The 25,387-nt window shown below is 38.1% G+C and overlaps 1 protein-coding gene across 1 annotated transcript in view; it reads left to right on the forward strand.

Annotated features, from left to right (window-relative positions):
• Positions 1-23,427, forward strand: part of HHLA2 (HERV-H LTR-associating 2) — a 75,163-nt gene extending 51,736 nt beyond the window's left edge. Inside the window, exons 4-10 of the mRNA XM_025376806.1 lie at positions 3,756-3,839; positions 5,387-5,749; positions 7,067-7,333; positions 9,803-10,120; positions 14,296-14,406; positions 21,321-21,371; positions 22,062-23,427. Of these exons, the coding sequence (XP_025232591.1) occupies positions 3,782-3,839; positions 5,387-5,749; positions 7,067-7,333; positions 9,803-10,120; positions 14,296-14,406; positions 21,321-21,370 (1,167 nt within the window). The 5' untranslated portion in view covers positions 3,756-3,781 and the 3' untranslated portion in view covers position 21,371; positions 22,062-23,427. The remainder of the gene's footprint in view (positions 1-3,755; positions 3,840-5,386; positions 5,750-7,066; positions 7,334-9,802; positions 10,121-14,295; positions 14,407-21,320; positions 21,372-22,061) is intronic.
• The last annotated feature ends 1,960 nt before the right edge of the window (positions 23,428-25,387 follow it).

A 25,387-nucleotide genomic window follows, 5' to 3' on the forward strand; every position in this document is an offset into this window, starting at 1 on the left:
GAATCTTTGATGTACAGATTATATTCAGAGTCATGAGACCAACTCACCTAAGGAGAGAGTAGAAAGAAAGGAGAAAACCTGGTAATATTCCATATTTCCACATAAATAGGGCAAGTAGAAGAGAACCAGTAAAGGACTAAGAAGGGACAGCAGTGAGGAAGGAAAAATAGGAGAGTATGATGTTCCAGAAACCAAGAGAAGACTCTTAACAAAGGAAGGTAACAGTCAATTACATTAAATGCTGCTGTGAGGTTGAGTTAGATGAGGACAAATAACATTACTGTTTTTGGTGTTCTTGGTAATATTGACAAGGGCAGTTTATGACATGTCATGCAGAAAAGAGCCGAGAGTTGATAGGAGACTGTAAAGTGGGAAATGAAGACAGCTACTTAGACAATTACTTCAAGAAATTAATGGAGCTGAGAAATAGATAATCAAGAGTAAGGGGAGAATTTTTGTTTTTTTCCTCATGTTTCTAAGATGGGTGATTGGAGCATTTATGCCTATAGAATTGATTCAGGAGAGAGAGAGATCGATCCTGATGATGTGGTAGAAAGGAAATATGATTGCAGGGACAAATTTCGTTTTGTTTTTTTTTTTTTTAATTATACTTTAAGTTCTGGGTTACATGTGCAGAACACACAGTTTTGTTACATAGGTATAAAGGTGCCCTGGTGGTTTGCTGCACCCATCAACCCGTCACCTACATTAGGTATTTATCCTAACATTATCCCTCCCCTAGCCCCCCACCCCCTGACAGGCCGCAGTGTATGATGTTCCCTTCCCTGTGTCCATGTATTCTCATTGTTCCACTCCCACTTATGAGTGAGAACATGCAGTGTTTGGCTTTCTGATCTTGTGATAGTTCGCTGAGAATGATGGTTTCCAGCTTCATCTGTGTCCCTGCAAAGGACATGAACTCATCCTTTTTTATGGCTGCATAGTATTCCATGTGTATATGTGCCACATTTTCTTTATCCAGTCTATGGTGGATAAATGATGGACATTTGGGTTGGTTCCAAGTCAAAATTAAAAAGAACTAGAGAAGCAACAGCAAACAAATTCAAAAGCTAGCAGAAGACATGAAATAACCAAGATCAGAGAAGAACTGAAGCACATAGAGGAACGAAAAACCCTTCAAAAAATCAATGAATCCAGGAGCTGTTTTTTTTTTTTTTTTTTTAATCAACAAAATAGACTACTAGCCAGACTAATAAAGAAGAAAAGAGAGAAGAATCAAATAGATGCAATAAGAAATGATGTAGGGGATATCACCACTGATCCCACAGAAATAAAAACTACCATCAGAGAATACTATACACACCTCTACACAAATAAACTAGAAAATCTAGAAGAAATGGATAGATTCCTGGACACATATACCCTTCCAGGTCTAAGCCAGGAAGAAGTCAAATCCCTGAATAGACCAATAATAAGTTCTGAAATTGAGGCAGTAATTAATAGCCTACCAACCAAAAAAAGTCCAGGACCAGACAGATTCACAGCCAAATTCTACCAGAGGTGGAAAGAGGAGCTGGTACCATTCCTTCTGAAACTATTCCAAACAATAGAAAAAGAGGGAATCCTCCCTAACTCATTTTATGGGACAAATTTCTTGAATGCAGAAAGGCATGAGATGCAGAGTACAGGGAAAGGTTTGGCCTTGGATAAGAGCAGAAGGAGAGACAAAAAGAGTGCACCTAGATGTTAATGGGTTGGTTGAGTTACTGATAGGAGGATGAGGGAGTAGCCATAATCAGTCACAGCAATTAATGAAGTAAGAGCATCAGCTGGAAAGGAGGTGAGAAAGCGGAATATCAGTTTCAAGAGAAGGTAGCAAATATTGGAGTCATTCTAGGCAGTGGGAAGATGAACCTCTAGTAGGACAATGGACATGGAATGTTTCAGGGTTACATTAAACAAGGTGAATTTGAGTTAATTTTTGCTTGGAAAGAGACTGTAATTAAATTTTAAGGTTTTTTTTAATGGCATATAGAGGCAAAAGGTATTATTACATGTTTACATATTTTCATAGTAGAAAAATGAGTTTAACGATTACTTGTAATCTTACTATTCAGAGATAATCATTGTGATATCCTTTTATATATTTACATACAAATACTTCCATAGGAAGAAATATAAAGGTCTTAATCTTGATACCAATACTATTTTAGAACAGTTTTGACTTTACCAACTATCTTAGTTATTGCTCTAAGAGAAATAAAAACAAATGGAGTGATACATTTGTCATATTGCAAAAGTATTTCTATATTTTGTTGCTTTTTCCATTTTTATAGAGATATATCTGTAGTAGAAAATGTGCAGTTAATGTTAAAAGGTCTTCTTCCTAAGGTTGTTTTTTCAATAACTTTCTTATGGTCTTGAAAATGTAAAAATGAAACTCTAAATTATTAACCTACCAGGTTTTATTTTGATAAGATGTGATTAAGGAATCTAATTTTACTTTTTTTTAAGAAAAAATTGTTATTTTAAATTCAGGAGATACATGTGCAGGCTTATTACATGGATATATTGCATGGTTAATTTCACTTCTTAAAATAGTTTTAAGTCATTCTTAAATCACATTATCTCACAACAAATATAGAACATATTCTTGTAATAGTAGAGCTCCTAAATGATATCTTTTTATTTATTTATTTTATTATTATTTTTTTGAGACAGAGTCTCACTGTCTTGCCCAGGCTGGAGTGTGGTGGTGTAGTCTCGGCTCACTGCAACCTGCGCCTCCGTGGTTCAAGCAATTTGCCTGTGTCAGCCTCTTGAGTAGCTGGGACTACAGGCACATGCCACCACACCCGGCTAATTTTTGTATTTTTAGTAGAGACAAGGTTTTGCCATGTTGGCCAGGCTGGTCTTGAACTCCTGACCTCGAGCGATCCTCTTGCCTTGGCCTTCCAAAGTGCTGGGATTACAGGTGTGAACCACCATGCCCAGCCACCAAATGATACCTTTAAAATTTTCTTTTAGAGATTTTTAAAACCAACTGTATGCTATTCTTTAAACAAGCTATGTAAAGTGTAAAAATTATCTTTAATCCTATCCTCTGGGAAAATCAGTTATATTGTACTTGCTTGAAACTGTAATGTGTGTACATGTTTTGCCATCTGTATTTTCTCACTTTTTTGAGTTTTTGAAACATTCTTTGTAAACCATGAATTTAATGACTTGCACTAGTATCGGATATGTAAAAATATATTTTCAGGTTTTCGTTGTTCTTTATTTGTGATTATAAAAAACATCATAGTTAATACCACTGGCACTTAATATTGAATTTAAATTGATTTTAGTATTTTCTATCATAAAAGCAATATGTCCATGTAGAAAGACTTAAAAATAGCAAACTATTATCCAGAGAACCACTGCTGCGTATATACCAAATCTTTATCCATTCAAGAGCCATGTTTCAGCACCTGTTAATAGCAGTCACTGCTTCACATATGAAACCTGCTCTTCATCGTTAATATCCTCATATATTTAGTCATATATCTTGTCAGTATCCTATGAGCAGAAATGTGTATGCTTTTATAAAAGGAACCATGCTATTTAGAAATTGTATTGTAATCTAATTTTTCTCCGATAACCCATTAAGAAATTCCTTCCATGCCATTGAACCATCCTTTATAATATCATGTTTAATGGCTACAAAAGAATTATTCGTGTGAATATACCACTCTTTTCCAATTCCCTTTTGCATTTTAAATCCATAACATGTGCACTTTACTTCTCTTTGATAGCATGACTAATATGTCCTGCACGAGACATGAAGGCACAGACGTCTTTCTTCCTCATTCTCATATCATCTCTGAGTGGATCTCAAGGTAATTTCCTTTGTAATACAAGTGTTAGTTATTTGCATTATCAGATAGAAACATGAGCACACAATGCAAGGTGGCTATTTCTTCCATAGCCATAGCATTGTGAACTTTCCTAAATCATCAGTTAATCAGAAGCAAGGAACAGGCTAGAAGTCTGCATGAAGACTAAAAATTATATATATATTTTCTGTCCACTCTGATTAAGACTCTTTCTAATCTGTTATCTGCTACCAGAAATAAGTTCACTGGAAAAACAAGTTTGATTGATTGATTTTTTTTTTTTAAGTGTAAGCTTGGTACTTACCACTTGACAGAAGGTATTATCAGCTTTGCTAGGTCCTATGACAGGCATTCTTAATTATCCAGTGAAACATTAGAGGGGTTTAGCAGAGCAATTAGGGAGATCGACAATCACTCTTTTCCTTGCCCATCTTTCCGTGTCTTTCTTTCGGCATAATGCCACATCCCCCTAGCTCTCTGAAGAGAAACTAAGTCTCTCTGAGGAAGAGAGGCAGGACATGGTAGGGTAGAAAGAGCCCCAGAGGGAAAGGCGGAGGATAAAGACTGTGACAGAGCCACTTGGGCACCCAGTTCTTCCATCTTGGGTGGCCTGGGCCATGAGCCAAAGGAGTTACTCCATTGTCCAAAAAGTAAGGACCTTTCCAGTGCTAATATCTTAGAATCCACAGACAGGGCACAAGATCTACATAAAATATTTTGTAAATCAAAGCAGTTAGATTACTGCCTTCAATGATAGGAAGTGTCTGCGTATATTTTCTTTGCAAAAATCTCTTATTCTGCTGATTTCATTTTTGAAATCAACTTGTGAAGTTGACAATGAAAAGAAAACAAAACAAAATAAGTAAATCAAGATAATTGGGGATTAGGCTTCCACATTTATCTCCAGATATTCCTTACCTACATTTTGACCAACTCAGGATATCCTGAGAGCAGTCTTAAAGTCAAAGCAAATGAATGACTCCATTTTCCTTTTGGACTTCTCCTGCTCATGTCCTGCCCTATTTAGATCTGGTCTACAGATATTCCTATCAGATTCCTGAACCCAGCATTGTCTTCTACGTGCTCCAAATATTTTCTTACCCAATCAAGCGGAGTTTATTCCATTCTTTTACGGCCCACTGGCTGTTGCTAGCTGGATAAACTAATTTATTATTGCTATAGTAGGAGTTAAATGTGAATATGTTCTGGGAATGAAATCAAAAGGAGTCTTTCAACATACATGATTTCCAGGCCAGGTTTGGGAGATGAGATTATTGATCAAGTGGGCAGCAAACCAGTGTTTCTACGCCTTGGGCTGTTACCAGTTCTCCCAGTTACATTGAATAAAATGGATATTCAATTAAAATTAAAACTCAGACACAGAGCTTCATGGTTTGTTTCTAATAATCAGAAAACAAGTGTTTTTGATGATGTGGTCTATTAATAATCAGGCTGCTAACCTAGGAAGGTTCTTCTGGGTAGTTCTGGTATAATCCTGACTAAGCACACATCATTAATTCTCTTTATAACTTCTCTGCTCTTGACCGTAGGCGTATTCCTTTCGGCTTTCTTCACTTATGTTCCTATGAATGAACAAATCATCATTGGAAGACTTGGTGAAGATGTAATTCTCCCTTCTTCATTTGAGAGGGGATCCGAAGTTGTAATACACTGGAAGTATCAAGATAGCTACAATAGCTACAATGTTCACAGTTACTACAAAGGCAGTGGCCATTTGGAAAGCCAAGATACCAGATATGCAAACAGGACATCCCTTTTCTATAATGAGATTCAAAATGGGAATGCATCTCTATTTTTCAGAAGATTAAGCCTTCTGGATGAAGGAATTTATACCTGCTATGTAGGAACAGCAATTCAAGCGATTACAAACAAAGTGGTGCTAAAGGTGGGAGGTAAGTGTGCATGTAAATTTTCATGAAACATAGCAATGACATCATTCCGTGTTATTAGTAAGCATCTTTGTCCTAATATGCCATGAGCTTCCTTCCAAGTCAATACATGGAAATCTCCTTATTTTTAATGCACAGTATCTTGTAGTATACTAATGTTATAAATGATACAACTGTTCCCCTGTTGGTGGGTATTCAGGCATTTCCAGTGTTCTACATTACCTGGTTGTGATGAACACCCTTATAGCTGTACTTAATACCAGGAAATAATCTGAAAGCAAAGTACCAGAAGTAAGATTTAAAAAGGTTACTGACACTAACAGCATAAGACTATCCACTTTCTCCTTAGTCTTATCAGTACCAAATAACTGCCAATATCATGACTGAAAAAATATTGAATTGTTGATTTAAATTGCATTTTTCTATATTATAAATGAGGTTAATTTTTATATTATATGCTTTCCTTCTCTGTATTAGCTATATATAACACTATACCTATATAAGTCATTAATATAGTTAATATATGCAGTTATGTACAGTTAATATCACTCAAACACAGCTTCATGGTGGTTATATATAACTATATATTAACTGTATTACTATATTAACTGTTGCTAATTCTCATAGTTATATTGAACCAAACAGGTATTAGATTAGATTAGAAGCTCTTTGAAGAAACTCAAAGAGCTTCATGGCTCCTTATTACTAGATTACCAAGAGTTCCTGATGATGTGCTCTGTTAATGATCAGGCTGCTGATCATTTATATGTAATATAGTTAGTATGTAGTATAATATATAGTACAATTTTACATATAGATATATACACATATATATGCAGTATTTTCTTATGGATTGTTTTTCCCAGCACTTGTTTCTTTTTCTTCTGTCCCTTTTAGCTGCTTCAGACCTTGATTCAGAAATCACAAAATTATGTGTAAACAGAGTCAAATAGGTGCTCTGAGTCAGTATTTGAGAAGTGTAGAGTGCCACATGAACTCTATTTTATAGACTTAGACACCCTCATTTTGGTTTCTCAATGAGGCCATTAGATTTCTTTTCCAGCTATGTTTCTAGAGAATTGAGATTGCTAGTTGCCACATACCCATGCCTGCTCTTTTTTTTTTATTTCTTCTAGATAACTACACTATATCTTAAGGTTCTACAGAGGTGGGTTTTTTTCCCCCTTTCAGTAACTGCCAAATTTTTTTCATAAAACTTAGCTTTTCATTTCATGGGTATTAAACAGTATTCTGCACAGATGGCCTATAAAAAAAGCCAATGATGGCAGTTTTTCATGTGCCCTTCTTTCTCCTATGTAGTTTTTCTCACACCCATGATGAAGTATGAAAAGAGGAACACAAACAGCTTCTTAATATGCAACGTGTTAAGTGTTTATCCTCGTCCAATTATCACGTGGAAAATGGACAACACACCTATCTCTGAAAACAATATGCAAGAAACAGGGTCTTTGGGTCCTTTTTCGATTAACAGCACGCTGAATATTACAGGATCAAATTCATCTTATGAATGTACAATTGAAAATTCACTGCTGAAGCAAACATGGACAGGGCGCTGGACAATGAAAGGTAGGCTCCACAGGACTTTCTGTGTATGCTATTTCGAGGTTAGGGGGTAATGGGGACTGATTTTCAAGGAAAGAAAGGAAGATGAAAGAAAAGAAAGCAAATCCATTCGCAGCAGTTAGAAGACCAAGACCGGAGCCCTAGGGCTGGTTCTTCTGACTGTATTACATTAAGCAATCATTCTTACTTTTGAGCATTAGTACCATACCTCATTGATAAAATAGAAGTAATTCTTACCTTGCTAGGTATTTATGAGTTGATTGAAAACATTTATGAAGTGGAAAGAAGCAAATCTATTCTTGAATATTAGTGTATTTCTCAGTGGCTCATCCTTCAAACAGGATTTTCTATCAGCATTGCTCTTTAAAAAATCAAAAGAGAAAGAATACGTGTCTTTCAGCAGATCACAACTTCGTCTTTCAATTAAACAAAATATTAATTAGTATAATTGCTTCTTTTTAGTTTCTTTACATAGTATTAGCCCATCGATCTTTATCCACTACCTCTATCACAACATGGTCAGTTTTTAGTACTCTTTCTTCTCATTTATTTCAACAGATCCAAACTGTGATCAATCTCTATATCCAAAACCTGTTTAATAAAAATTAATTTGCTATCTCCATATTCAATTCCAAGAAAATTTGTTTTCCTTTTGAGATGGAGTCTCGTTTTGTTGCCCAGGCTGGAGTGCAGTGGCGTGATCTCGGTTCACTGCGATCTCGGCTCACTGCCACCTCCGCCCCCCAGGTTCAAGTGATTCTCCTGCCTCAGCCTCCTGAGTAGCTGGGATTACAGGCATGTGCCACCACGTGTGGCTAATTTCTGTGTTTTTTAAGTAGAGATGGTGTTTCACCATGTTGGTCAGGCGAGTCTCGAACTCCTGACATTATGATTTGCCCACATCAGCCTCCCGAAGTGCTGGGATTACAGGCATGAGCCACCGTGCCCAGCCTGTTTTTCATTTTATTCTTAATAAAGCAAAAATTTTCTGTCAATCTCCCTTATATGGGGAAAATGGAGGGTAGCTGTTTTTTTCAGCCTTCTCTTTCCTAGCATCTCATATTCTCAAAATGCTCACCAAAAATATACTGAAATTGTGGGTGATTCACCACATTTACATGAGTCCAGTGTTAAAGGAATGAGTACTCAATGTTCATTCTCCATCAGTCAGGCAGCAATGGAAACATGGGAAAGGGTTGCAAATGTTAATATTATAAACATCGTCTTTGGAAAATCCTAATTTCTCATGTTCATTTAGAATTGAGTGTCTTGAAGCATGAACAGTTCTTTAGGCTCAGTACTGTTTGGTCTCATTGAAAAGCTATTACGTGCCAAGTTTTGTTGCTCACAGACTGTGAACTTAAGAACATGGTCTCTACTGATTTCTGGATCCACAGCATCTAGTACAGACATAAAAATTAAACTAGGAACATAGCTTACAAAGGAAGTGATTAATTCTACTCTCTGTGGTGGGGCACAAATGGGGTTGTTACAGAATATGTGCTTAAGAAAGTTGCATAAGGGCAGAATTTTAGAAGAGTAGTAGGACATTCCAGGAGGACAAGAATATTCCAGAAAAAAGCACAGAAAAGTAAAATTGCCTGGATTTGTGGAATCTACAGATCAAGAGATGAACCTGGAGAGGGAGGCAAAAAAAAAAAAAAAAAAAACAGATGAAAGACCTTTTACACGTTGCTAAGGAGCTTGTTGAGTCTTGGAGATAGGATGGATCAGAAGAGGGATTGGAAACATCAGAGAGCCCCTGGATTTGCCTTTTGGAAGGCTTGCTTTGGCATCACTCTCCTGCAGGTAGACTGGAAGCCAGCTGAGTCTAGAATCAGGGAGAACAGTCCATGGCAGTCCATAGAGGTCAGCCTACGGCACTACAGAACAGGAAGGACAAGACAGAGCTGGGTCTGGAGGGGCAAGGCAAGAAAATTCAGCAGAGTCTCTCCTAAAAGGGCTTAGTCCAGTGGGGGTTGCCTGCACTACAGCTGGAAATATTCTTACATGCAGAAAATGAGATTTTTGTCTAGATAAAGGGATTAAGAAGTAGTGAGGCCATAAAAGTTAGAGACCACTAGGGAGTAGGTAGGGTAACAAAAGGGGTGTTCTGGGGAACACCAGCATTAGAGAGGCCAAACATTGAGTTTAATAGGCTAGCAACTGGTAGCAACGTTCCTGAGTGCTTACTGTCAGGTTCTAAGAGTTAAAACAAGTACATCACCCCTCTAGCTGGCCCTGGCTTTGCCCTCCTTGAAGGTTTAAACTAACCTTGGTGGGAAACTTTAAAATAGTGGTAGTAAAACTTGTCTTGTAAGAAACCACAGCACAAATATAATTACTTTCCAAAAAGTTATTTCTAAATATATCAATATTAGTGCCTTTGTTCTCTGCTTTCTAAGTGTAACTTAGAGAATTCTTTTGAAATGTTTATCTTCATTGAGGTTTTCTTTTCTATTGTGTTGTTAGATGGCCTTCATAAAATGCAAAGTGAACATGTTTCACTCTCATGTGAACTTGTAAATGATTATTTTTCACCAAACCAAGACTTCAAAGTTACTTGGTCCAGAATGGAAAGTGGGATTTCCTCTATCCTGGCTTACTATCTGAGCTCCTCACAAAATACAACTTTCTATGAATCCCGATTCTCATGGAACAAAGAGCTGAAAAACCAGAGTGACTTCTCTATGAATTTGACGGATCTTAGTCTTTCAGACAGTGGGGAATATTTGTGCAATATTTCTTCGGATGAATATACTTTACTCACCATACACACGGTGCACGTAGGTAAGCTGCAAGTAGGTTTGGATAATGGGTTTTGGCTATAGCATTAGAGATTTGTGAATATCAGACAGAAAATTAGGTTGACTTTTCAAGAATACATTGATACCCTCTCAAAATATAATCTACAGGGGTATTTCTGGTCAGGATGTCGATTATCCTCCCTCCTTCAACCACATAAAAGTCCTGTTTTGAAAAAAAAAATTACTCCCACAGATTTCCTTTCAGGATTTTGGGGCTTCAGAAATGAGGAGGAAACATACATTTTGATGACTCCATGGGCTGAGCATCTTCCATTTCTGCTCACTGCTGTGCCTAATATATACCTTAGCCCTAATGTTTGGGGAGTCAAGGCTAGGGACACATTAGGAAGTTACAATTGGGGTCCTGAAGAATGCTGGGAAAACATGGCAGTGTCTATGAACTTGGAAATAATCACCACACAATATTTGAAGCACCAAGTATATATTCCTGGTTCAGTTCATTTTTACCTCTGTTGATAGTTCACTGCCAAAAACCATTATCTAAAATATTTCTAGTCAACTAACCATCGAGTCATGGAATATATACTCATGAAGCTGACCTTCTAGGTGAGCTAGATGGTCCCACCCTTAAACTATCAACTTCACATCATGGCAGACCATGGCAGCTCTTTCTGTCCTTCAATAAAGATATTTGAACCAGTGGAACTTATGTTTTAGAAGTGTTTCTATCATTTCAATTGTGAAAACTAGGAGGAATAACATTTGAAGTTTTGGTGATTCTGTGTGGTGAGATTTGGAGACAAGAGCAGAGGGTTGTCCTTTAGGTTATGTGATCTTCAAATACTTGGAAGCTTCTGGACATTGAGTAATAACACTCCCTTTGTAGAGCTGCCACTTTGAGAGTAGAGAATGAAAAACTGGGGCTACATTTGAAGCTCCTATTTTTCTCCAAAAATAAAAGTGTCAGTTTTATGTAAAATACAGTTAAGCCTGCAATCTATTTTTAAAAATGTTGCCTCATGTTGGATTCATTTTGGAGTGTAAAAAAAAATAGTCAAGAAGAAATGTCCTAAAGACCACATATGGCCTGTCTTCCCACCCAGAGATCTAATTTTCAGTTCACACAAAGTGAAACATCAGGACCATTCCATCTCTGACAAAAGAGTATTTTCGGAACCTCTCATTCTCAAATAAATGTTGGCAGGTGGGGCTGGGGGAGGGTGTGCTCACCCTTCCCTACCAGGAAGAGGACTTGGCAGGAGCCACCCTAGCAGGGCAGGAAACAGGGCAAACAGTCTTGGTACCTTAAATATCATCCTTTCAAGGAACTTGTTTCCTATTCTGAATTGTGACTTTTCCATTTGTTGTCTTTCCCAGGAGGTGCTACAACAAGATAGGGGTCTTATGATTCCTCTAATCTAGATCTGGTCAATTAAGGTTGCACCAAGCTGAATGGAATTAAATAACCCTTGCTAGGTTTTGCTGCTGAATCAATACGTGACCTTGGGCAAATATCTTTAGAGATGGGGGAACCTGAGGGTCACGAGTACAGTGAGAAGTAGACTTGTAGATTTCCTTGTAGGATTTCCTTTAGGAGGAAGAAAAATGCAAATGCAAATGAAAACACTGTAGAAAGTCAACCTAATGTTCCTACTTTATGTAGGTACATTAGTCCCCCCTTTCCATGGGGGATATGTTCCAAGACCCCCAGTGGATGCCTGAAACTATGGACAGTACCAAACCCTATATATGCATTCCCACATGGTACCAGGATTAATCTGTCCTTCCATGTTTATGCCCTGGTGCCTCATTCACACTTCTTACGATTACAGGTTCTACTGGGCATCTTCTTCCAGCAGAGCTTGTTTTCATTGCAATTAAAGACTTGCTTTGGATGGAAATGTGGCTGTAGCTTCATCATCAGCAGACACAGCCTCTCCAGTAATCTTTATATTTTTCAGTCCAAGCTGATTTCTAAATCTGTGTAGCCATCCTCTACTTGCAGTAAATGGCCTGTTTCAAGGGATCTCTTGCTGAAGTCTTCATAAAAGCCCAAAGCCTTCCAGTGTAACATATCATCAAGCAGAACACATTTCTGTTCATGTCTTCCACCCTCAAATTTAATGCCATTTCCATCTTAGCATATACAACACAGTGTGGCCATAACTGTTGTAAGTTGAGACAACACAAATTTTCTTCTTTCTTTTTTCACAATTTTACAGATAGAAGATTCATTTTCACCATAGATCTCAGCAACCTCAATATATGATTTTTCGTATGTCAAGAGCTTTGTTTTAGTTCAAGGAAGCACTTTATGGCTTCTTTTTGCCAGCATCACTACTCTTGTGCTTTGGGACCATTCTTAAAGAAAATAAGGGTTACTTGAACACAAGCATTGTTATACCATGACAGTCAATCTGATAACTGAGATGGCTAGTAAATGATTCATGGTGGTAGTGTGTACAACATGGATATGCTGGACAAAGGGTGCAGTCACATCCCAGGTGGGATGGAGTGGCACAACACGATATTTCATCATGCTACTCAGAATGGCACACAATTTAAAACTTAAGAATTGTTTATTCTTGGAATTTTCCATTTGGTTATGTTTGGACTACAGTTGACCATGGGTAACTAAAACCTCAGAAAGTTAAACCATGGATAAAGGGAACTCCTGTATGGAATTTCAGAATGACACAAATAGGTGAAGAGATTAATATTTTATTAGTTGTAAAACACTATAGTATGTTCATAGAAAATTACATTTGTTATGTAAACAGAGGTATTCATTCTAAAGGATAACCACAAATATTTTCCTCCTGAATTGACCTTTGTGCTCTATCGCTTGCTGCCCATGTTTTACCAGAACATAGACCATAAGGTTAGCAGGGTTCTGACTTTGGTAACCCAGGGTCTCTGGAGTCCTCACTTCCATTAATACTACTTTCAACAATTCTAGTCCTGACCAAGATGTTGGAGAATGGAGAAAGTTTAGGCTCCTCCAGTTATTTCTGAGGAGCTCTAAACACTATCAGCAGGTCCTCCTTTTCTGCAGTTTGTTACCCAAAGTCAACCGCAGTCTGAAATTTTTAAAAGGAAAATTCCAGAAATAATGTTTTAAATTGTGTGCCATTCTGAGCAGCATGATGAAATTGCATGTCATCCCGCTCCATCCTGCCTTGAAGGTGAATCCTCCCTTTGTCCAGCATGTCACACTGTGGATGCTGCCCGCCTGTTAGTCATTTAGCCCTCCGGATAATCAGATCTACTGTCATGATATTGCAGTGCTTGTGATCAAGTAAGCCTTATTTTATTTAAGAAAGGCCTCAAAGCACAAGAATAGTGATGCTGGCAATTCGGATACACCGAAGAGAAGTCGTGAAGTGCTTCCTTTAAGGGAAAGCTCTCAACTTAAGGGAGAAAAAAGCATATGTTGAGATTGCTAAGATCTACAGTAAGAATGAATCTTCTATCTATAAAACTGTGAAGATGGAAAAAGAAATTAGTGCATACTATGCATAAGGTTTGGTACTAAGGTTTCAGGCATCCACTCAGGGGTCTTGGAATGTATCCCCCAGGGATAAGGGGGGACTACTGTGCCTATTATCTCTGTGGTCACCTGCCACCTCTAACTCAAGACCATGGCTTCTACTTAGCTCCTTTTATCACCTCTGAACTTACCACTGTTCCCTTAGGACCCTGTCTTCTCTAGGCCAATGGCGGACTGCACTCTTACTTCATCCTCCAAGGTGAACACTGGGCTGAGGCTAATTTATGGACATAATTATTCCTTTATAAAAATGTGTTATTTCTTATTACAGTATAAAGCAATAGAAACTGAAAAGGCATAATAGACGTATTGCCTCTCCGGTTTTCAGACTCTTCTCCCAGCTCTCCCAACCCCCACCAATCTCTAATAATATTATGGTATCTGTAGGTTTCCCACAATAGATACACTGAGACTAGGAGATATTTATGCTGAAGACAAACTCTCCTGTCCAGTCTGGGTTCTTGGCTTTATCCTAAAGGACCTTTTTATTATGCAAAGTGTTTTCATATTAATTCAGCCTCCTACCTGTAATGCAGAAATAACTAGTTTTAAAAATAGTAAACATACTCCACCCTCACCCACCCACAAATTTCTTATTTGGTACCTTTTCTTCCAGTTCACAGACTTTGTTTCTCTGTTTTATTTAGAACCAAGCCAAGAAACAGCTTCCGATAACAAAGGCTTATGGATTTTGGTGGCCAGTCTGATTTTGGTGCTCTGTCTGATTTTGCTGATTTGGAAAGTAAAATGTTGCACAGGTAATATCTCAGGAAGAATTTGGGCTCTGCCCCACATGTTCCACATCATGTATATTAAAGATAACATGGAAATACATGCCCAAACAGCTACTGGGCATGTAAATTGATCTGAATTTTCTGGAATGTCATTCACAAAATTCACCCAAAATCTTTTAAAATGCTCCTACATTTCCACCTAACTGTTCCACTTCTAGGAATTTATCTCACATTAAATGAGCAGAGGTACACCAAACTATATACAAGCATATTCACTGTAGCACACTGCTATTGCTTTTAGATTTCCTACTATTGTCAATAAATAATTGAGAAATTAATTAAATTAATTGATGATCATACTTTTTAAAATTTTAATCTAGTATTGAAATGATAACCAGGATGACTTAATCATCCTGCATTAAAAGGTAACTGGAAAGAAAAAAGCCAAAGCTTTAAGAAGTTGCCTTTGGAGTGACGGGACCATGAGTTCTTCCTTACCCTCACACCTCAGAAGGAAGCCAGATACCCGCTTAAGTCCCTGGGCTCTGCTTGTTCTCCCTTGCTCTGAGCTTAGTCAAGGTTGGTGCTCTGATTGAAACTGCATTGTTCTTTTCTTATGGGTCATTTCATTTTAATTGTTGTTCAATTAATTTTTTTCTAAATTTTAGGTAAAAAACCTTACTAGTACTTTAAACTATCTTAAGATGCCATGATCATGGGAAGTACTTTTAGGGAGTACTTTCTTAGAGTACTTTGCTTTTAGTAATGGAATTTTGAGCTAGAGAGCATCTGGGCAAAACTTAGATCTGGTTGATCTCCACATTTTACAGATCAGGAAACAGGAATCCGGGCAGTTAGCTCAAGTGCTAAGTGGGCATGTGAAACAGATTTAGGTGGATCATTTAATAGCACCAAGCCAGCTAGTGGCAGAGGCAGGTTCAGGCCCCCAGAAGCCCTCCTTTACTCCACTATCCCCCTGAGGCGGCTCTGGGTGTCCTGGGAACTTGAGCTAGATCCTGTGTCTCTTTTATCCGTCTTTCTGGTTGATATTTGGCTATTGCCCCTCTGAAGTTAGGAGATTTGGGTTATAGCAGAAACTATTATTGAAGATATAGTTTTAGGGGCAATGGAGAGCAAGCATCTCACCAATTCTAGCCCTGTGATCAGTCGTACTAATAGGTAGGTTAGTTCCTGTCCCTTGGCTGGCCAGAAGTAGTAAGAGACCACAGGCAGTCTAGCTTGTCTACCAAGATCAACCATTGACCTAATATACTGATATCTGTGATTGGATTAGGTTCAAATTATGGGAGAGGTGGTGCTACATCCTACTCAAGAATGATAGTTTAGTTTCTTTAGTGGAAGTCTGCATAAGTCAGTTCTCAACTGTAAACACATGGCACACTCAAAACTGGATAAAGAACTTACGAGACAGTATATTCACAGCTGGGAGCACCCGATTCACTAGCAAACTTAAACTTTAAGGGACAAGGACAGAGAGCAGTTCCCAAAACTTGAAAGGAGAGAGTCACATAAGATTAGTTGCCTTGTAAGGACAGTGACTTACTTCTTTTTTTCTTTCTTTCTTTTTATTTAAGTTCTGGGATATATGTGCTGAACATGCAGGTTTGTTACATAGGTATACATGTGCCATGGTGGTTTGCTGCACCTATCAACCTATCATCTAGGTTTTAAGCATCGCATGCATTAGCTATGTGTCCTAATGCCTCCCTCTCCTTTACCCTCATCCTCTGACAGTCCCTGGTGTGTGATGTTCCCCACCCTGTGTCCAAGTGTTTTCATTGTTCAATTCCCACCTATGAGTGAGAACATGCGGCGTTTGCTTTTCTGTCCTTGTGATAGTTTGCTGAGAATGATGGTTTCCAGCTTCATCCATGTCCCTGCAAAGCACATGAACTCATTCTTTTTTATGACTGCATAGTATTCCATGGTGTATCTGTGCCACATTTTCTTTATCCAGTCTATCATGGATGGACATTTGGGTTGATTCCAGGTCTTTGCTATTGTGCATAGTGCTGCAGTAAACATATGTGTGCATGTGTCTTTATAGTAGAATGATTTATAATCCTTTGGGTATATACCCAGTAATGGGATTGCTGGGTCAAATGGCATTTCTGGTTCCAGATCCTTGAGGAATTGCCACACTGTCTTCCACAATGGTTGAACTAATTTACTCTCCCACCAAAAGTGTAAAAGTGTTCCTATTTCTCCACAGCCTCTCCAGCATCTGTTGTTTCCTGACGTTTTAATGATTGCCATTCTTACTGGTGTGAGATGGTATCTCATTGTGGTTTTGATTTGCATTTCTCTAATGACCAGTGATGAGGTGCTCTTTTTCATGTTTGTTGGCTGCATAAATGTCTTCTTTTGAGAAGTGTCTGTTCATACCCTTCACCCACTCTTGATGGGGCTGTTTGTTTTTTTCTTGTAAATTTGTTTAAGTTCCTTGTAGATTCTGGATATTAGACTTTTGTCAGATGGATAGACTGCAAAAATTCTCTCCCATTCTGTAGGTTGCCTGCTCACTCTGATGATCGTTTCTTTGGCTGAGCAGAAGCTCTTTAGTTTAATTAGATCCCAGTTTGTAAGGTGTAAGGAAGGGGCCTAGCTTCTATTTTCTGCATATGGCTAGCCAGTTTGCCCAGTACCATTTATTAAACAGGGAATCCTTTCCTCATTGCTTGTTTTTGTCAGGTTTGTCAAAGATCAAATGGTTGTAGATGTGTGGTGCTATTTCTGAGGCCCCTGTTCTATTCCATGTATCTGTTTTGGTACCAGTGCCATGCTGTTTGGTTACTGTAACCTTGTAGTATAATCTGAAGTCAGGCAGCTTGATGCCTCCAGCTATGCTCTTTTGCTTAGGATTGTCTTGGCTATATGGGCTGTTTTTTGGTTCCATATGAAATTTAAAGTAGTTTTTTCTAGTTCTGTGAAGAAAGTCAATGGTAGCTTGATGAGAAGAGCATTGAATCTATAAATTACTTTGGGCAGTATGGCCATTTTCACACTATTGATTCTTCCTATTCATAAGTATGAATTTTTTTTCCATTTGGTTGTGTTCTCTCTCATTTCCTTGAGCAGTGGTTTGTAGTTCTCCTTGAAGATGTCCTTTACATCCCTTGTAAGTTGTATTCCTAGATACTTTATTTTCTTTGTAGCAATTGTGAATGGGAGTTCATTCATGATTTGGCTCTCTATTTGTCTGTTATTGGTGTATAGGAACGCTTGTGATTTTCGCACATTGATTTTATATCCTGAGACTTTGCTGAAGTTGATTATCAGCTTAAGGAGATTTTGGGCTGAGATGATGGGGTTTTCTAAATATACAATCATGTCATCTGCAAACAGAGACAATTTGACTTCTTCTGTTCCTATTTGAATATTTTCATTTATTTCTCTTGCCTGATTGCCCTAGTCAAAACGTCCAATATGATGTTGAACTATGGTGATAAAGGTCATCCTTGTCTTGTGCTGGTTTTCAAGGGGAATGCTTCCAGCTTTTGCCCATTCAGTACGACATTGGCTAAAGGTTTGCCATAAATCGCTCTTATTATTTTGAGATATGTTCCATCAATGCCCAGTTTGTTGAGAGTTTTTAGCATGAAGGGGTGTTGAAGTTTATCGAAGGCCTTTTCTACATCTATTGAAATAATTACGTGGTTTTTGTCATTGGTTCTGTTTACATGATAGATTACATTTATTGATTTGCATATGTTGAACCAGTCTTGCATCCCAAGGATGAAGCCAACGTGATCATGGTGCATAAGCTTTTTGATGGGCTGTGGAGTCGGTTTGCCAGTATTTTATTGAGGATTTTTGCATTGATGTTCATCAGGGATATTGGCCTGAAATTTTCATTTTTTGTTGTGTCTCTGCCAGGTTTTGGAATCAGGATGATGCTGGTCTTATAAAATGGTTAGGGAGGAGTCCCTCTTTATCTATTGTTTGGAATAGTATCAGAAGGAATGGTACCAGCTCCTCTTTGTACCTCTGGTAGAATTCGGCTGTGAATCTGTCTGGTCCTGGGCTTTTTTTGGCCGGTGGGCTATTAATTACTGCTTCAATTTCAGAACTTGTTATTGGTTTATTCAGGGATTCGACTTCTTCCTGGTTTAGTCTTAGGAGGGTGTCCAGGAATTTATCTATTTCTTCTAGATTTTCTAGTTTATTTGCTTAGAGGCATTTATAGTATTCTCTAATGCTAGCTTGTATTTCTGTGGGATCAGTGGTGATATCCCCTTTATCATTTTTTATTGTATCTATTTAATTCTTCTTTCTTTTCTTCTTTATTAGTCTGGCTAGCAGCCTATCTATGTTGTTAATCTTTTCAAAATACCAGCTCCAGGGTTGACAGACACCTCATACAGGAGATCTCCAGCTGGCATCAGGCTGTTGCCCCTCTGGGACAAAGCTTCCAGAGGAAGGAGCAGTCAGCAATCTTTGCTGTTCTGCAGCCTCTGCTGGTGATACCCAGGCAAATAGGATCTGGAGTGAACCTCCAGAAAACTGCAACAGACCTGCAGAAGAGGGGCCTGACTGTTAGAAGAAAAACTACCAAATAGAAAGCAGTAACATCAACATCAACACAAAGGACCCCCATACAAAACCACATTCAAACATCATCAGACTCAAAGATCAAAGGTAGATAAATACATGAAGATGAGGAAAAAACAGCACAAAAATGCTGAAAATTTAAAAGACCAGAATGCTGCTTCTCCTCCAAATGATTGCAGCTTTTCTCCAGCAAGAGCACAAAACTGGACGGAGAAAGAGTTTGACAAATTAACAGAAGTAGGCTTCAGAAGGTGGGTAATAACAAACTCCTCTGAGCTAACAGGGCATATTCTAACCCAATGTAAGGAAAGTAAGAACCTTGATAAAAGGTTACAGGAACTACTAACTAGAATAACCAGTTCAGAGAGAATATAAATGATATGATGGAGCTGAAAAACACAGCACAAGAACTTCATGAAGCATACACAAGTATCAATAGCCGAATCAATCAAGCAGAAGAAAGGATAGCAGAGACTGAAGATCAACTTACTGAAATAAGGCGTGAAGACAAGATTAGAGAAAAAAGAGTGAAAAGGAATGAACAAAGCATCCAAGAAATATGGGACTATGTGAAAAGACTAAATCCGTGATTGGTTGGGGTCCCTGAAAGTAATGGGGAGAATGGAACCAAGTTGGAAAACACACTTCAGGATATTATCCAGGAGAACTTCTCCAACCTAGCAAGACAAGCCAATATTCAAATTCAGGACATACAGATAACACCACTAAGATACTCCTTACGAAGAGCAACTCCAAAACACATAATCATCAGATTCTCCAAGGTTGAAACAAAGGAAAAAAATGTTAAGGGCAGCCAGAGATAAAGGTCAGGTTACCTACAAAGGGAAGTCCATCAGACTAACAATGGATATCTCTGCAGAAGCCCTACAAGCCAGAAGAGAGTGGGGGCCAATATTTAACATTCTTAAAGAAAATGATTTTCAACCCAGAGTTTCATAACCAGCCAAATTAAGCTTCATAAGTGAAGAAGAAATGAAATCCTTTACAGACAAGCAAATGCTGAGGGATTCTGTCACCACTAGACCTGCCTTACAAGAGATCCTGCAGGAAGCACTAAATACAGAAAGGAAAAATCGGTACCAGCCACTGCAAAAAAACACCATAATATGAAGACCAACGACACTATGAAGAAACTGCATCAACTAATGCGCAAAATAACCAGCCAGCATCATGATGACAGGATCAAATTCACATATAACAATATTAACCTTAAACGTAAATGGGCTAAATGCCCCAGTTAAAAGATACAGACTGGCAAATTGGATAAAGAGTCAAGACCCATCAGTGTGTTGTATTCAGGAGACCCATCTCATGTGCAAAGACACACATAGGCTCAAAATAAAGGTATGGAGGAATATTTACCAAGCAAACGGAAAGCATAAAAGAAGCAGGGGTTGCAATTCTAGTCTCTGATAAAACAGACTAAACCAACGAAGATCAAAAAAGACAAAGAAGGGCATTACATAATGGTAAAGGGATCAATGCAAAGAGAACTAACTATCCTAAATATATATGCACCCAATACAAGAGCACTCAGATTCATAAAGCAAGTTCTTAGAGACCTACAAAGAGACTTAGACTCCCACACAATAATAGTGGGAGACTTTAACACCCCACCATCAATATTAGACAGATCAATGAGACAGAAAATTAACAAGGATATTCAAAACTTGAACTCGGCTCTGGACCAAGCAGACCTAATAGACATCTACAGAACTCTCCACCCCAAATCAACAGAATATACATTCTTCTCAGCACCACATAGCACTTATTCTAAAATCGACCACATAATTGGAAGTAAGACACTCCTTAGCAAATGCAAAAGAATGGAAATCATAACAGTCTCTCAGGCCATAGTGCAATCAAATTAGAACTCAGGATTAAGAAACTCACTCAGAACCACACAACTACAAGGAAACTGAACAACCTGCTCCTGAATGACTACCGGGTAAATAACGAAATTAAGGTAGAAATAAATAAGTTATTTGAAAGCAATGAGAACGAAGACACAACATACCAGAATCTCTGGGACACAGCTAAAGCAGTGTTTAGAGGGAAATTTATAGCACCAAATGCCCACATCAGAAAGCAGGAAAGACCTAAAATCGACACCCTAACATCACAATTAAAAGAACTAGAGAAGCAAGAGTGAACAAATTCAAAAGCTAGCAGAAGACAAAAAATAACTAACAGCAGAACTGAAGGAGATAGAGACACGAAAAACCCTTCAAAAAATCAGAGAGTGACTTTCAGTTGAAGGACAGAGCCAGACCAAGGTGACCATACAGGGAAAAAGCTGGGAGAGTGAATACCTAATTTCACTCTTCCCTGTCTCTGATCTCCAGCCCAAATAGAAGCCAGGAGGAGCAGACACCCTGCTGATGGAGCCCAATGAGGTCAGCCTCCCATGGCTGAGAGAAGAATGGATTCTGGTTCTGGAGGAGCAGTCAAAAGATATGGGCAAAAACTTTGTCACAGTATTGGCCACTTTAAAAAATAGATATATTCCATACTTCTGCAGTGAGATGGGCTGAAAATATATTTGAAGCTGTTATATGAAAAGCCACAAAACCTTTCCTAGCTCCAGCTCCCTGGTTGCAGTTTCATGACTGTGGTTCATATGTTTTATTTTTAAATTCCCTTTTCTATTACTGTTTTAAAATGTACTTTGTCTAAGATATGTATTAAAGGGCCATATTTTATGAAAGTCCATAAGGAGGCCTTCTTTGAGAAATGACATATCCCTTTTTCTTTAACCATCACTCTCATCCCCTCTTTGGCTATGACATTTCCATTGTTAGCAGTTGGTAGGAACCAGGCCAAGGATCACAAGAAGCCAGGAATTGCTAAGCTGACTGAACTGCCTTTACTCCCCTGCTTTGGAGCACCTGGATCAACCATACACATTTACTGCTGCTTCTGATGATGTGTTTTTACATTGAATGCATTTTTCATGTTGTTTGTTAAAGATATGAAGGGAGAGTAACTCAGATGATTCTATTAACATAATTATATTGAGATAGGACTAAGGGAGAATTTTGGTGTTTGCAAAGAAATTATTTTTAAGTTCTCTTTTTTTCCTGTAGAAAGACGTCGTGTCTCTACTGAGAGCACTCACGATGATAATGCCTCTGATAATGCCGAAGAAAACATGGTAAGGCATTATTTCCTTTATCAAACAATATACAGTATAAAAATGCTTCTTTAAAAGGGTAATCGAAGTTCTGACTGATTCACATATCATCACGCAAGACTTTTATATAGAAAAAAAACAGCAAGGAGGGGTTGCAGGATAATATAGCACGAAAAATATAATTAGACTTTTCCCAATGTCTATAATTAAACAGGCTCTACTTGCTTAAATACATGGTTGTTCTTCTTGTCTCCTATTGTTGTTTGTAGAGAAGATCTCCAATGGCATTGTGCATATGAGGGTGAGCCAATGTACTTATGATAGAAGCATGAAACATGGGATTGTATACAAGTGGAAAGAAACACAACTATAATTCACTTGCAAATTATAGTTTGATTGTATACTTCCTTTTTACTGCATTCCTTTTATTATTTACGTGTTCCATTAATCAGAATATAAATAAGGGCTAGGAGTGTGATAAACTTGTTTTTCCCACTGTTAAAAACCCTGAAACAGCTAGTAGGGAGATTAAAATTAACTGATAAGACTCAGACTTATTTTGCAATGGTCTCATGGATTTTTAATTACAGATGCAAGCAACAGACTAAAGCTTCTTACCGCCCACCCCAAAACACTACTATCATTAAATATTTAAGATATAAATGGTTATTCTGACTTGAACAACAGACATTTAGAGTCTATTTTTCTCGGTTCTAGCGTCTTTCAGGAAGAGTACAGGAAATGAGAGAAGACCTTGACAACTCATGACAAGCATCCTTAATATCCAGTGACTTCATATCCCCTTTCTGCACTGCAATTCTAGGCAATGGCCTGTCAGACCAGACAGTTCTACCACTGCAAAGACTTGTAACCATTTTCTAGTATCACATTTACTTTTCAAGACATAAGGATCATTCACTGACCCACTACCTGCATTGAGTATAAACGCCCGGATGTTAAGGATTTCAATTTAACTTTGAAAAGAACTGTCTCATTCATTTACATTCCTGTTCCAGTCAGCCCAGGAGGTTACAGTGAGCTCTCCGCTAAGAATCTGGAAGAAATGCATCACTAGGGGTTGGTTCCCAATCTGATCAACTGATAACGGGTGAGAGAGCAGATAAGAGCAGAAGTCACCTTAGTGGAAAGGTTAAAAACCAGAGCCTGGAAACCAAGATGATTGATTTGACAAGGTATTTTTGTCTAGTTTTATATGAATGGTTATATCAGGGTAACCAACTCAATTTGGGATGAATCTTAGGGAGGCCAAAGAGTAAGACTGTCGGTATCTTTAAGATTGCTAGGAAAAAGGGCCCTATCAACATAAGAATCTCTGAAGTTAGGTTACACCTGACCACACGAGGCTTGCATAGTTGGTTGACTAGCCATGAAGATAATTTGAACTCTTCTGGCTCAATTGGCATATTACTAATCAGTCTTCTAATAAATTTAGATTTTCATATAAATTTTTAAGCAAGAAGAGAAGCGAGAGCTCAGCTAATCTAATCTGTTTCCCTTAATTTTAATCATCAACTTACGTAAAAGAAAGTCTACTCTTAATGCTTGTGAACTTATCACTATAACCAGGCTTGTGTGTGACTTAGTCGATCAAGGTTTTGACTCTATCAGAGAAAGCAAATTCTGAATTGTGGTGTAACTTCCACCTGGTCCAATTTTATCATATGACCTCAGTTTCACAATCCTATACCTTGTATGTAGTTAACTCTGTTTTTGCTACAATGTTGTGATGGGTTATCACAAATAGCAAAGTATTAAGAATTCCAGTCAGAATGATGATTATTAAAAAGTCAAGAAACAACAGATGCTGGCAAGGCTGTGGAGAAATAGGAATGCCTTTACACTGTTGGTGGGAGTATAAATTAGTTCAACCATTGTGGAAGACTGTGTGGGCAATTCCTCAAGCATCTAGAACCAGAAACACCATTTGACCCAGCAATCCCATTATTGGGTATATACCCAAAGGATTATAAATCATTCTACTATAAAGACACATGCACACATATGTTTATTGCAGCACTATGCACAATAGCAAAGATCTGGAACCAACCCAAATGCCCATCAGTGATAGACTGGATAAAGAAAATGTGGTATAAACACCATGGAATATTATGTAGCCATAAAAAGGAATGAGATCGTGTCCTTTGCAAGGACATGGATGAAGCTGGAAGCCATCATCAGCAAACTAACACAGGAACAGAAAACCAAACCATGTGTTCTCATAAGTGGGAGCTGAACAGTGAGAACACATGGACACAGAGAAGGGAACATCACACACCAGGGCCTGTTGGGGTCTGGTGGGTGAGGGGAGGGAACCTAGAGGATGGGTCAATAGGTGCAGCAAACCACCATGGCACATGTATACTTATGTAACAAACCTGCACATTCTGCACATTCTTCCCAAAACTTAAATTGTTTTTTTAAAAAAGTAACTTACGTATCTTAAAAAAATTCCATTGTGAAGAAAAATTCAATTGAGATAATATTTAAGTGTCTTCCATCTCTGCTTCCCCCTAACCTTGGTTCCTTTTAAAAATTATGTCCTAGTGAAAGAATATGATACTTAAAACTGGATGTATCCCCAAACTGAAGTTTGACTTTACTATGTGCCTGGGGTGTGCAGAAACAATAGCATCCTGACTTCAGGATTGGTAATATGACAACAGCAAATTTCTAAGAAAAGGTTTAGGATATAGAGATGTTTCCTGAATATAAACACTGGCTTATTAAAGGATAATTCCAAACTTATTTTTTACTGAAGTTTTTAAAAATTACCATTTCAGGAAAAAAAAACCTAGAAAAGTTCCAAGTTAAATGTTTTGTGTTTTCTCACTGGGTTGAGACCGATGGTAAGAAGGAGCGACTGCTTTGGATACAGCCTGACACACATCCCTGCTAGTCCACTCTGTGGCTGTGCATCCCCCTCCACCAACCACAAAACTCAAATTTGGTTAGCCTTGCTCAAAATGGTACCCTAATGTTTCAAGAGGATTCACTTTGATCTGTCTGAGCCAACCCTGGCAATTGCAGTCCTCTTGCCACTAGACTGGTTCAGCATAAGAAGGTAAAGAAATCTGTTCCGTAGGATATGAGGAAAAGTATTCCAGAGGTCTGTTTCTGGGAAGGTGTTTCTCCATTTTAAAAAGAGGTTATTGTATGGGGAGAAAATGCTCAGGACTGCTGAAGTCCTCTTACAATGACAAGAGATTCAGACAAGAATGAACCTGGATCCTCTGATACCACTGAGTCTCTGAATTAATC

The sequence above is a fragment of the Theropithecus gelada genome, chromosome 2 (genome assembly GCF_003255815.1).
Source record: "Theropithecus gelada isolate Dixy chromosome 2, Tgel_1.0, whole genome shotgun sequence".
Classification (NCBI taxonomy): domain Eukaryota; kingdom Metazoa; phylum Chordata; class Mammalia; order Primates; family Cercopithecidae; genus Theropithecus; species Theropithecus gelada.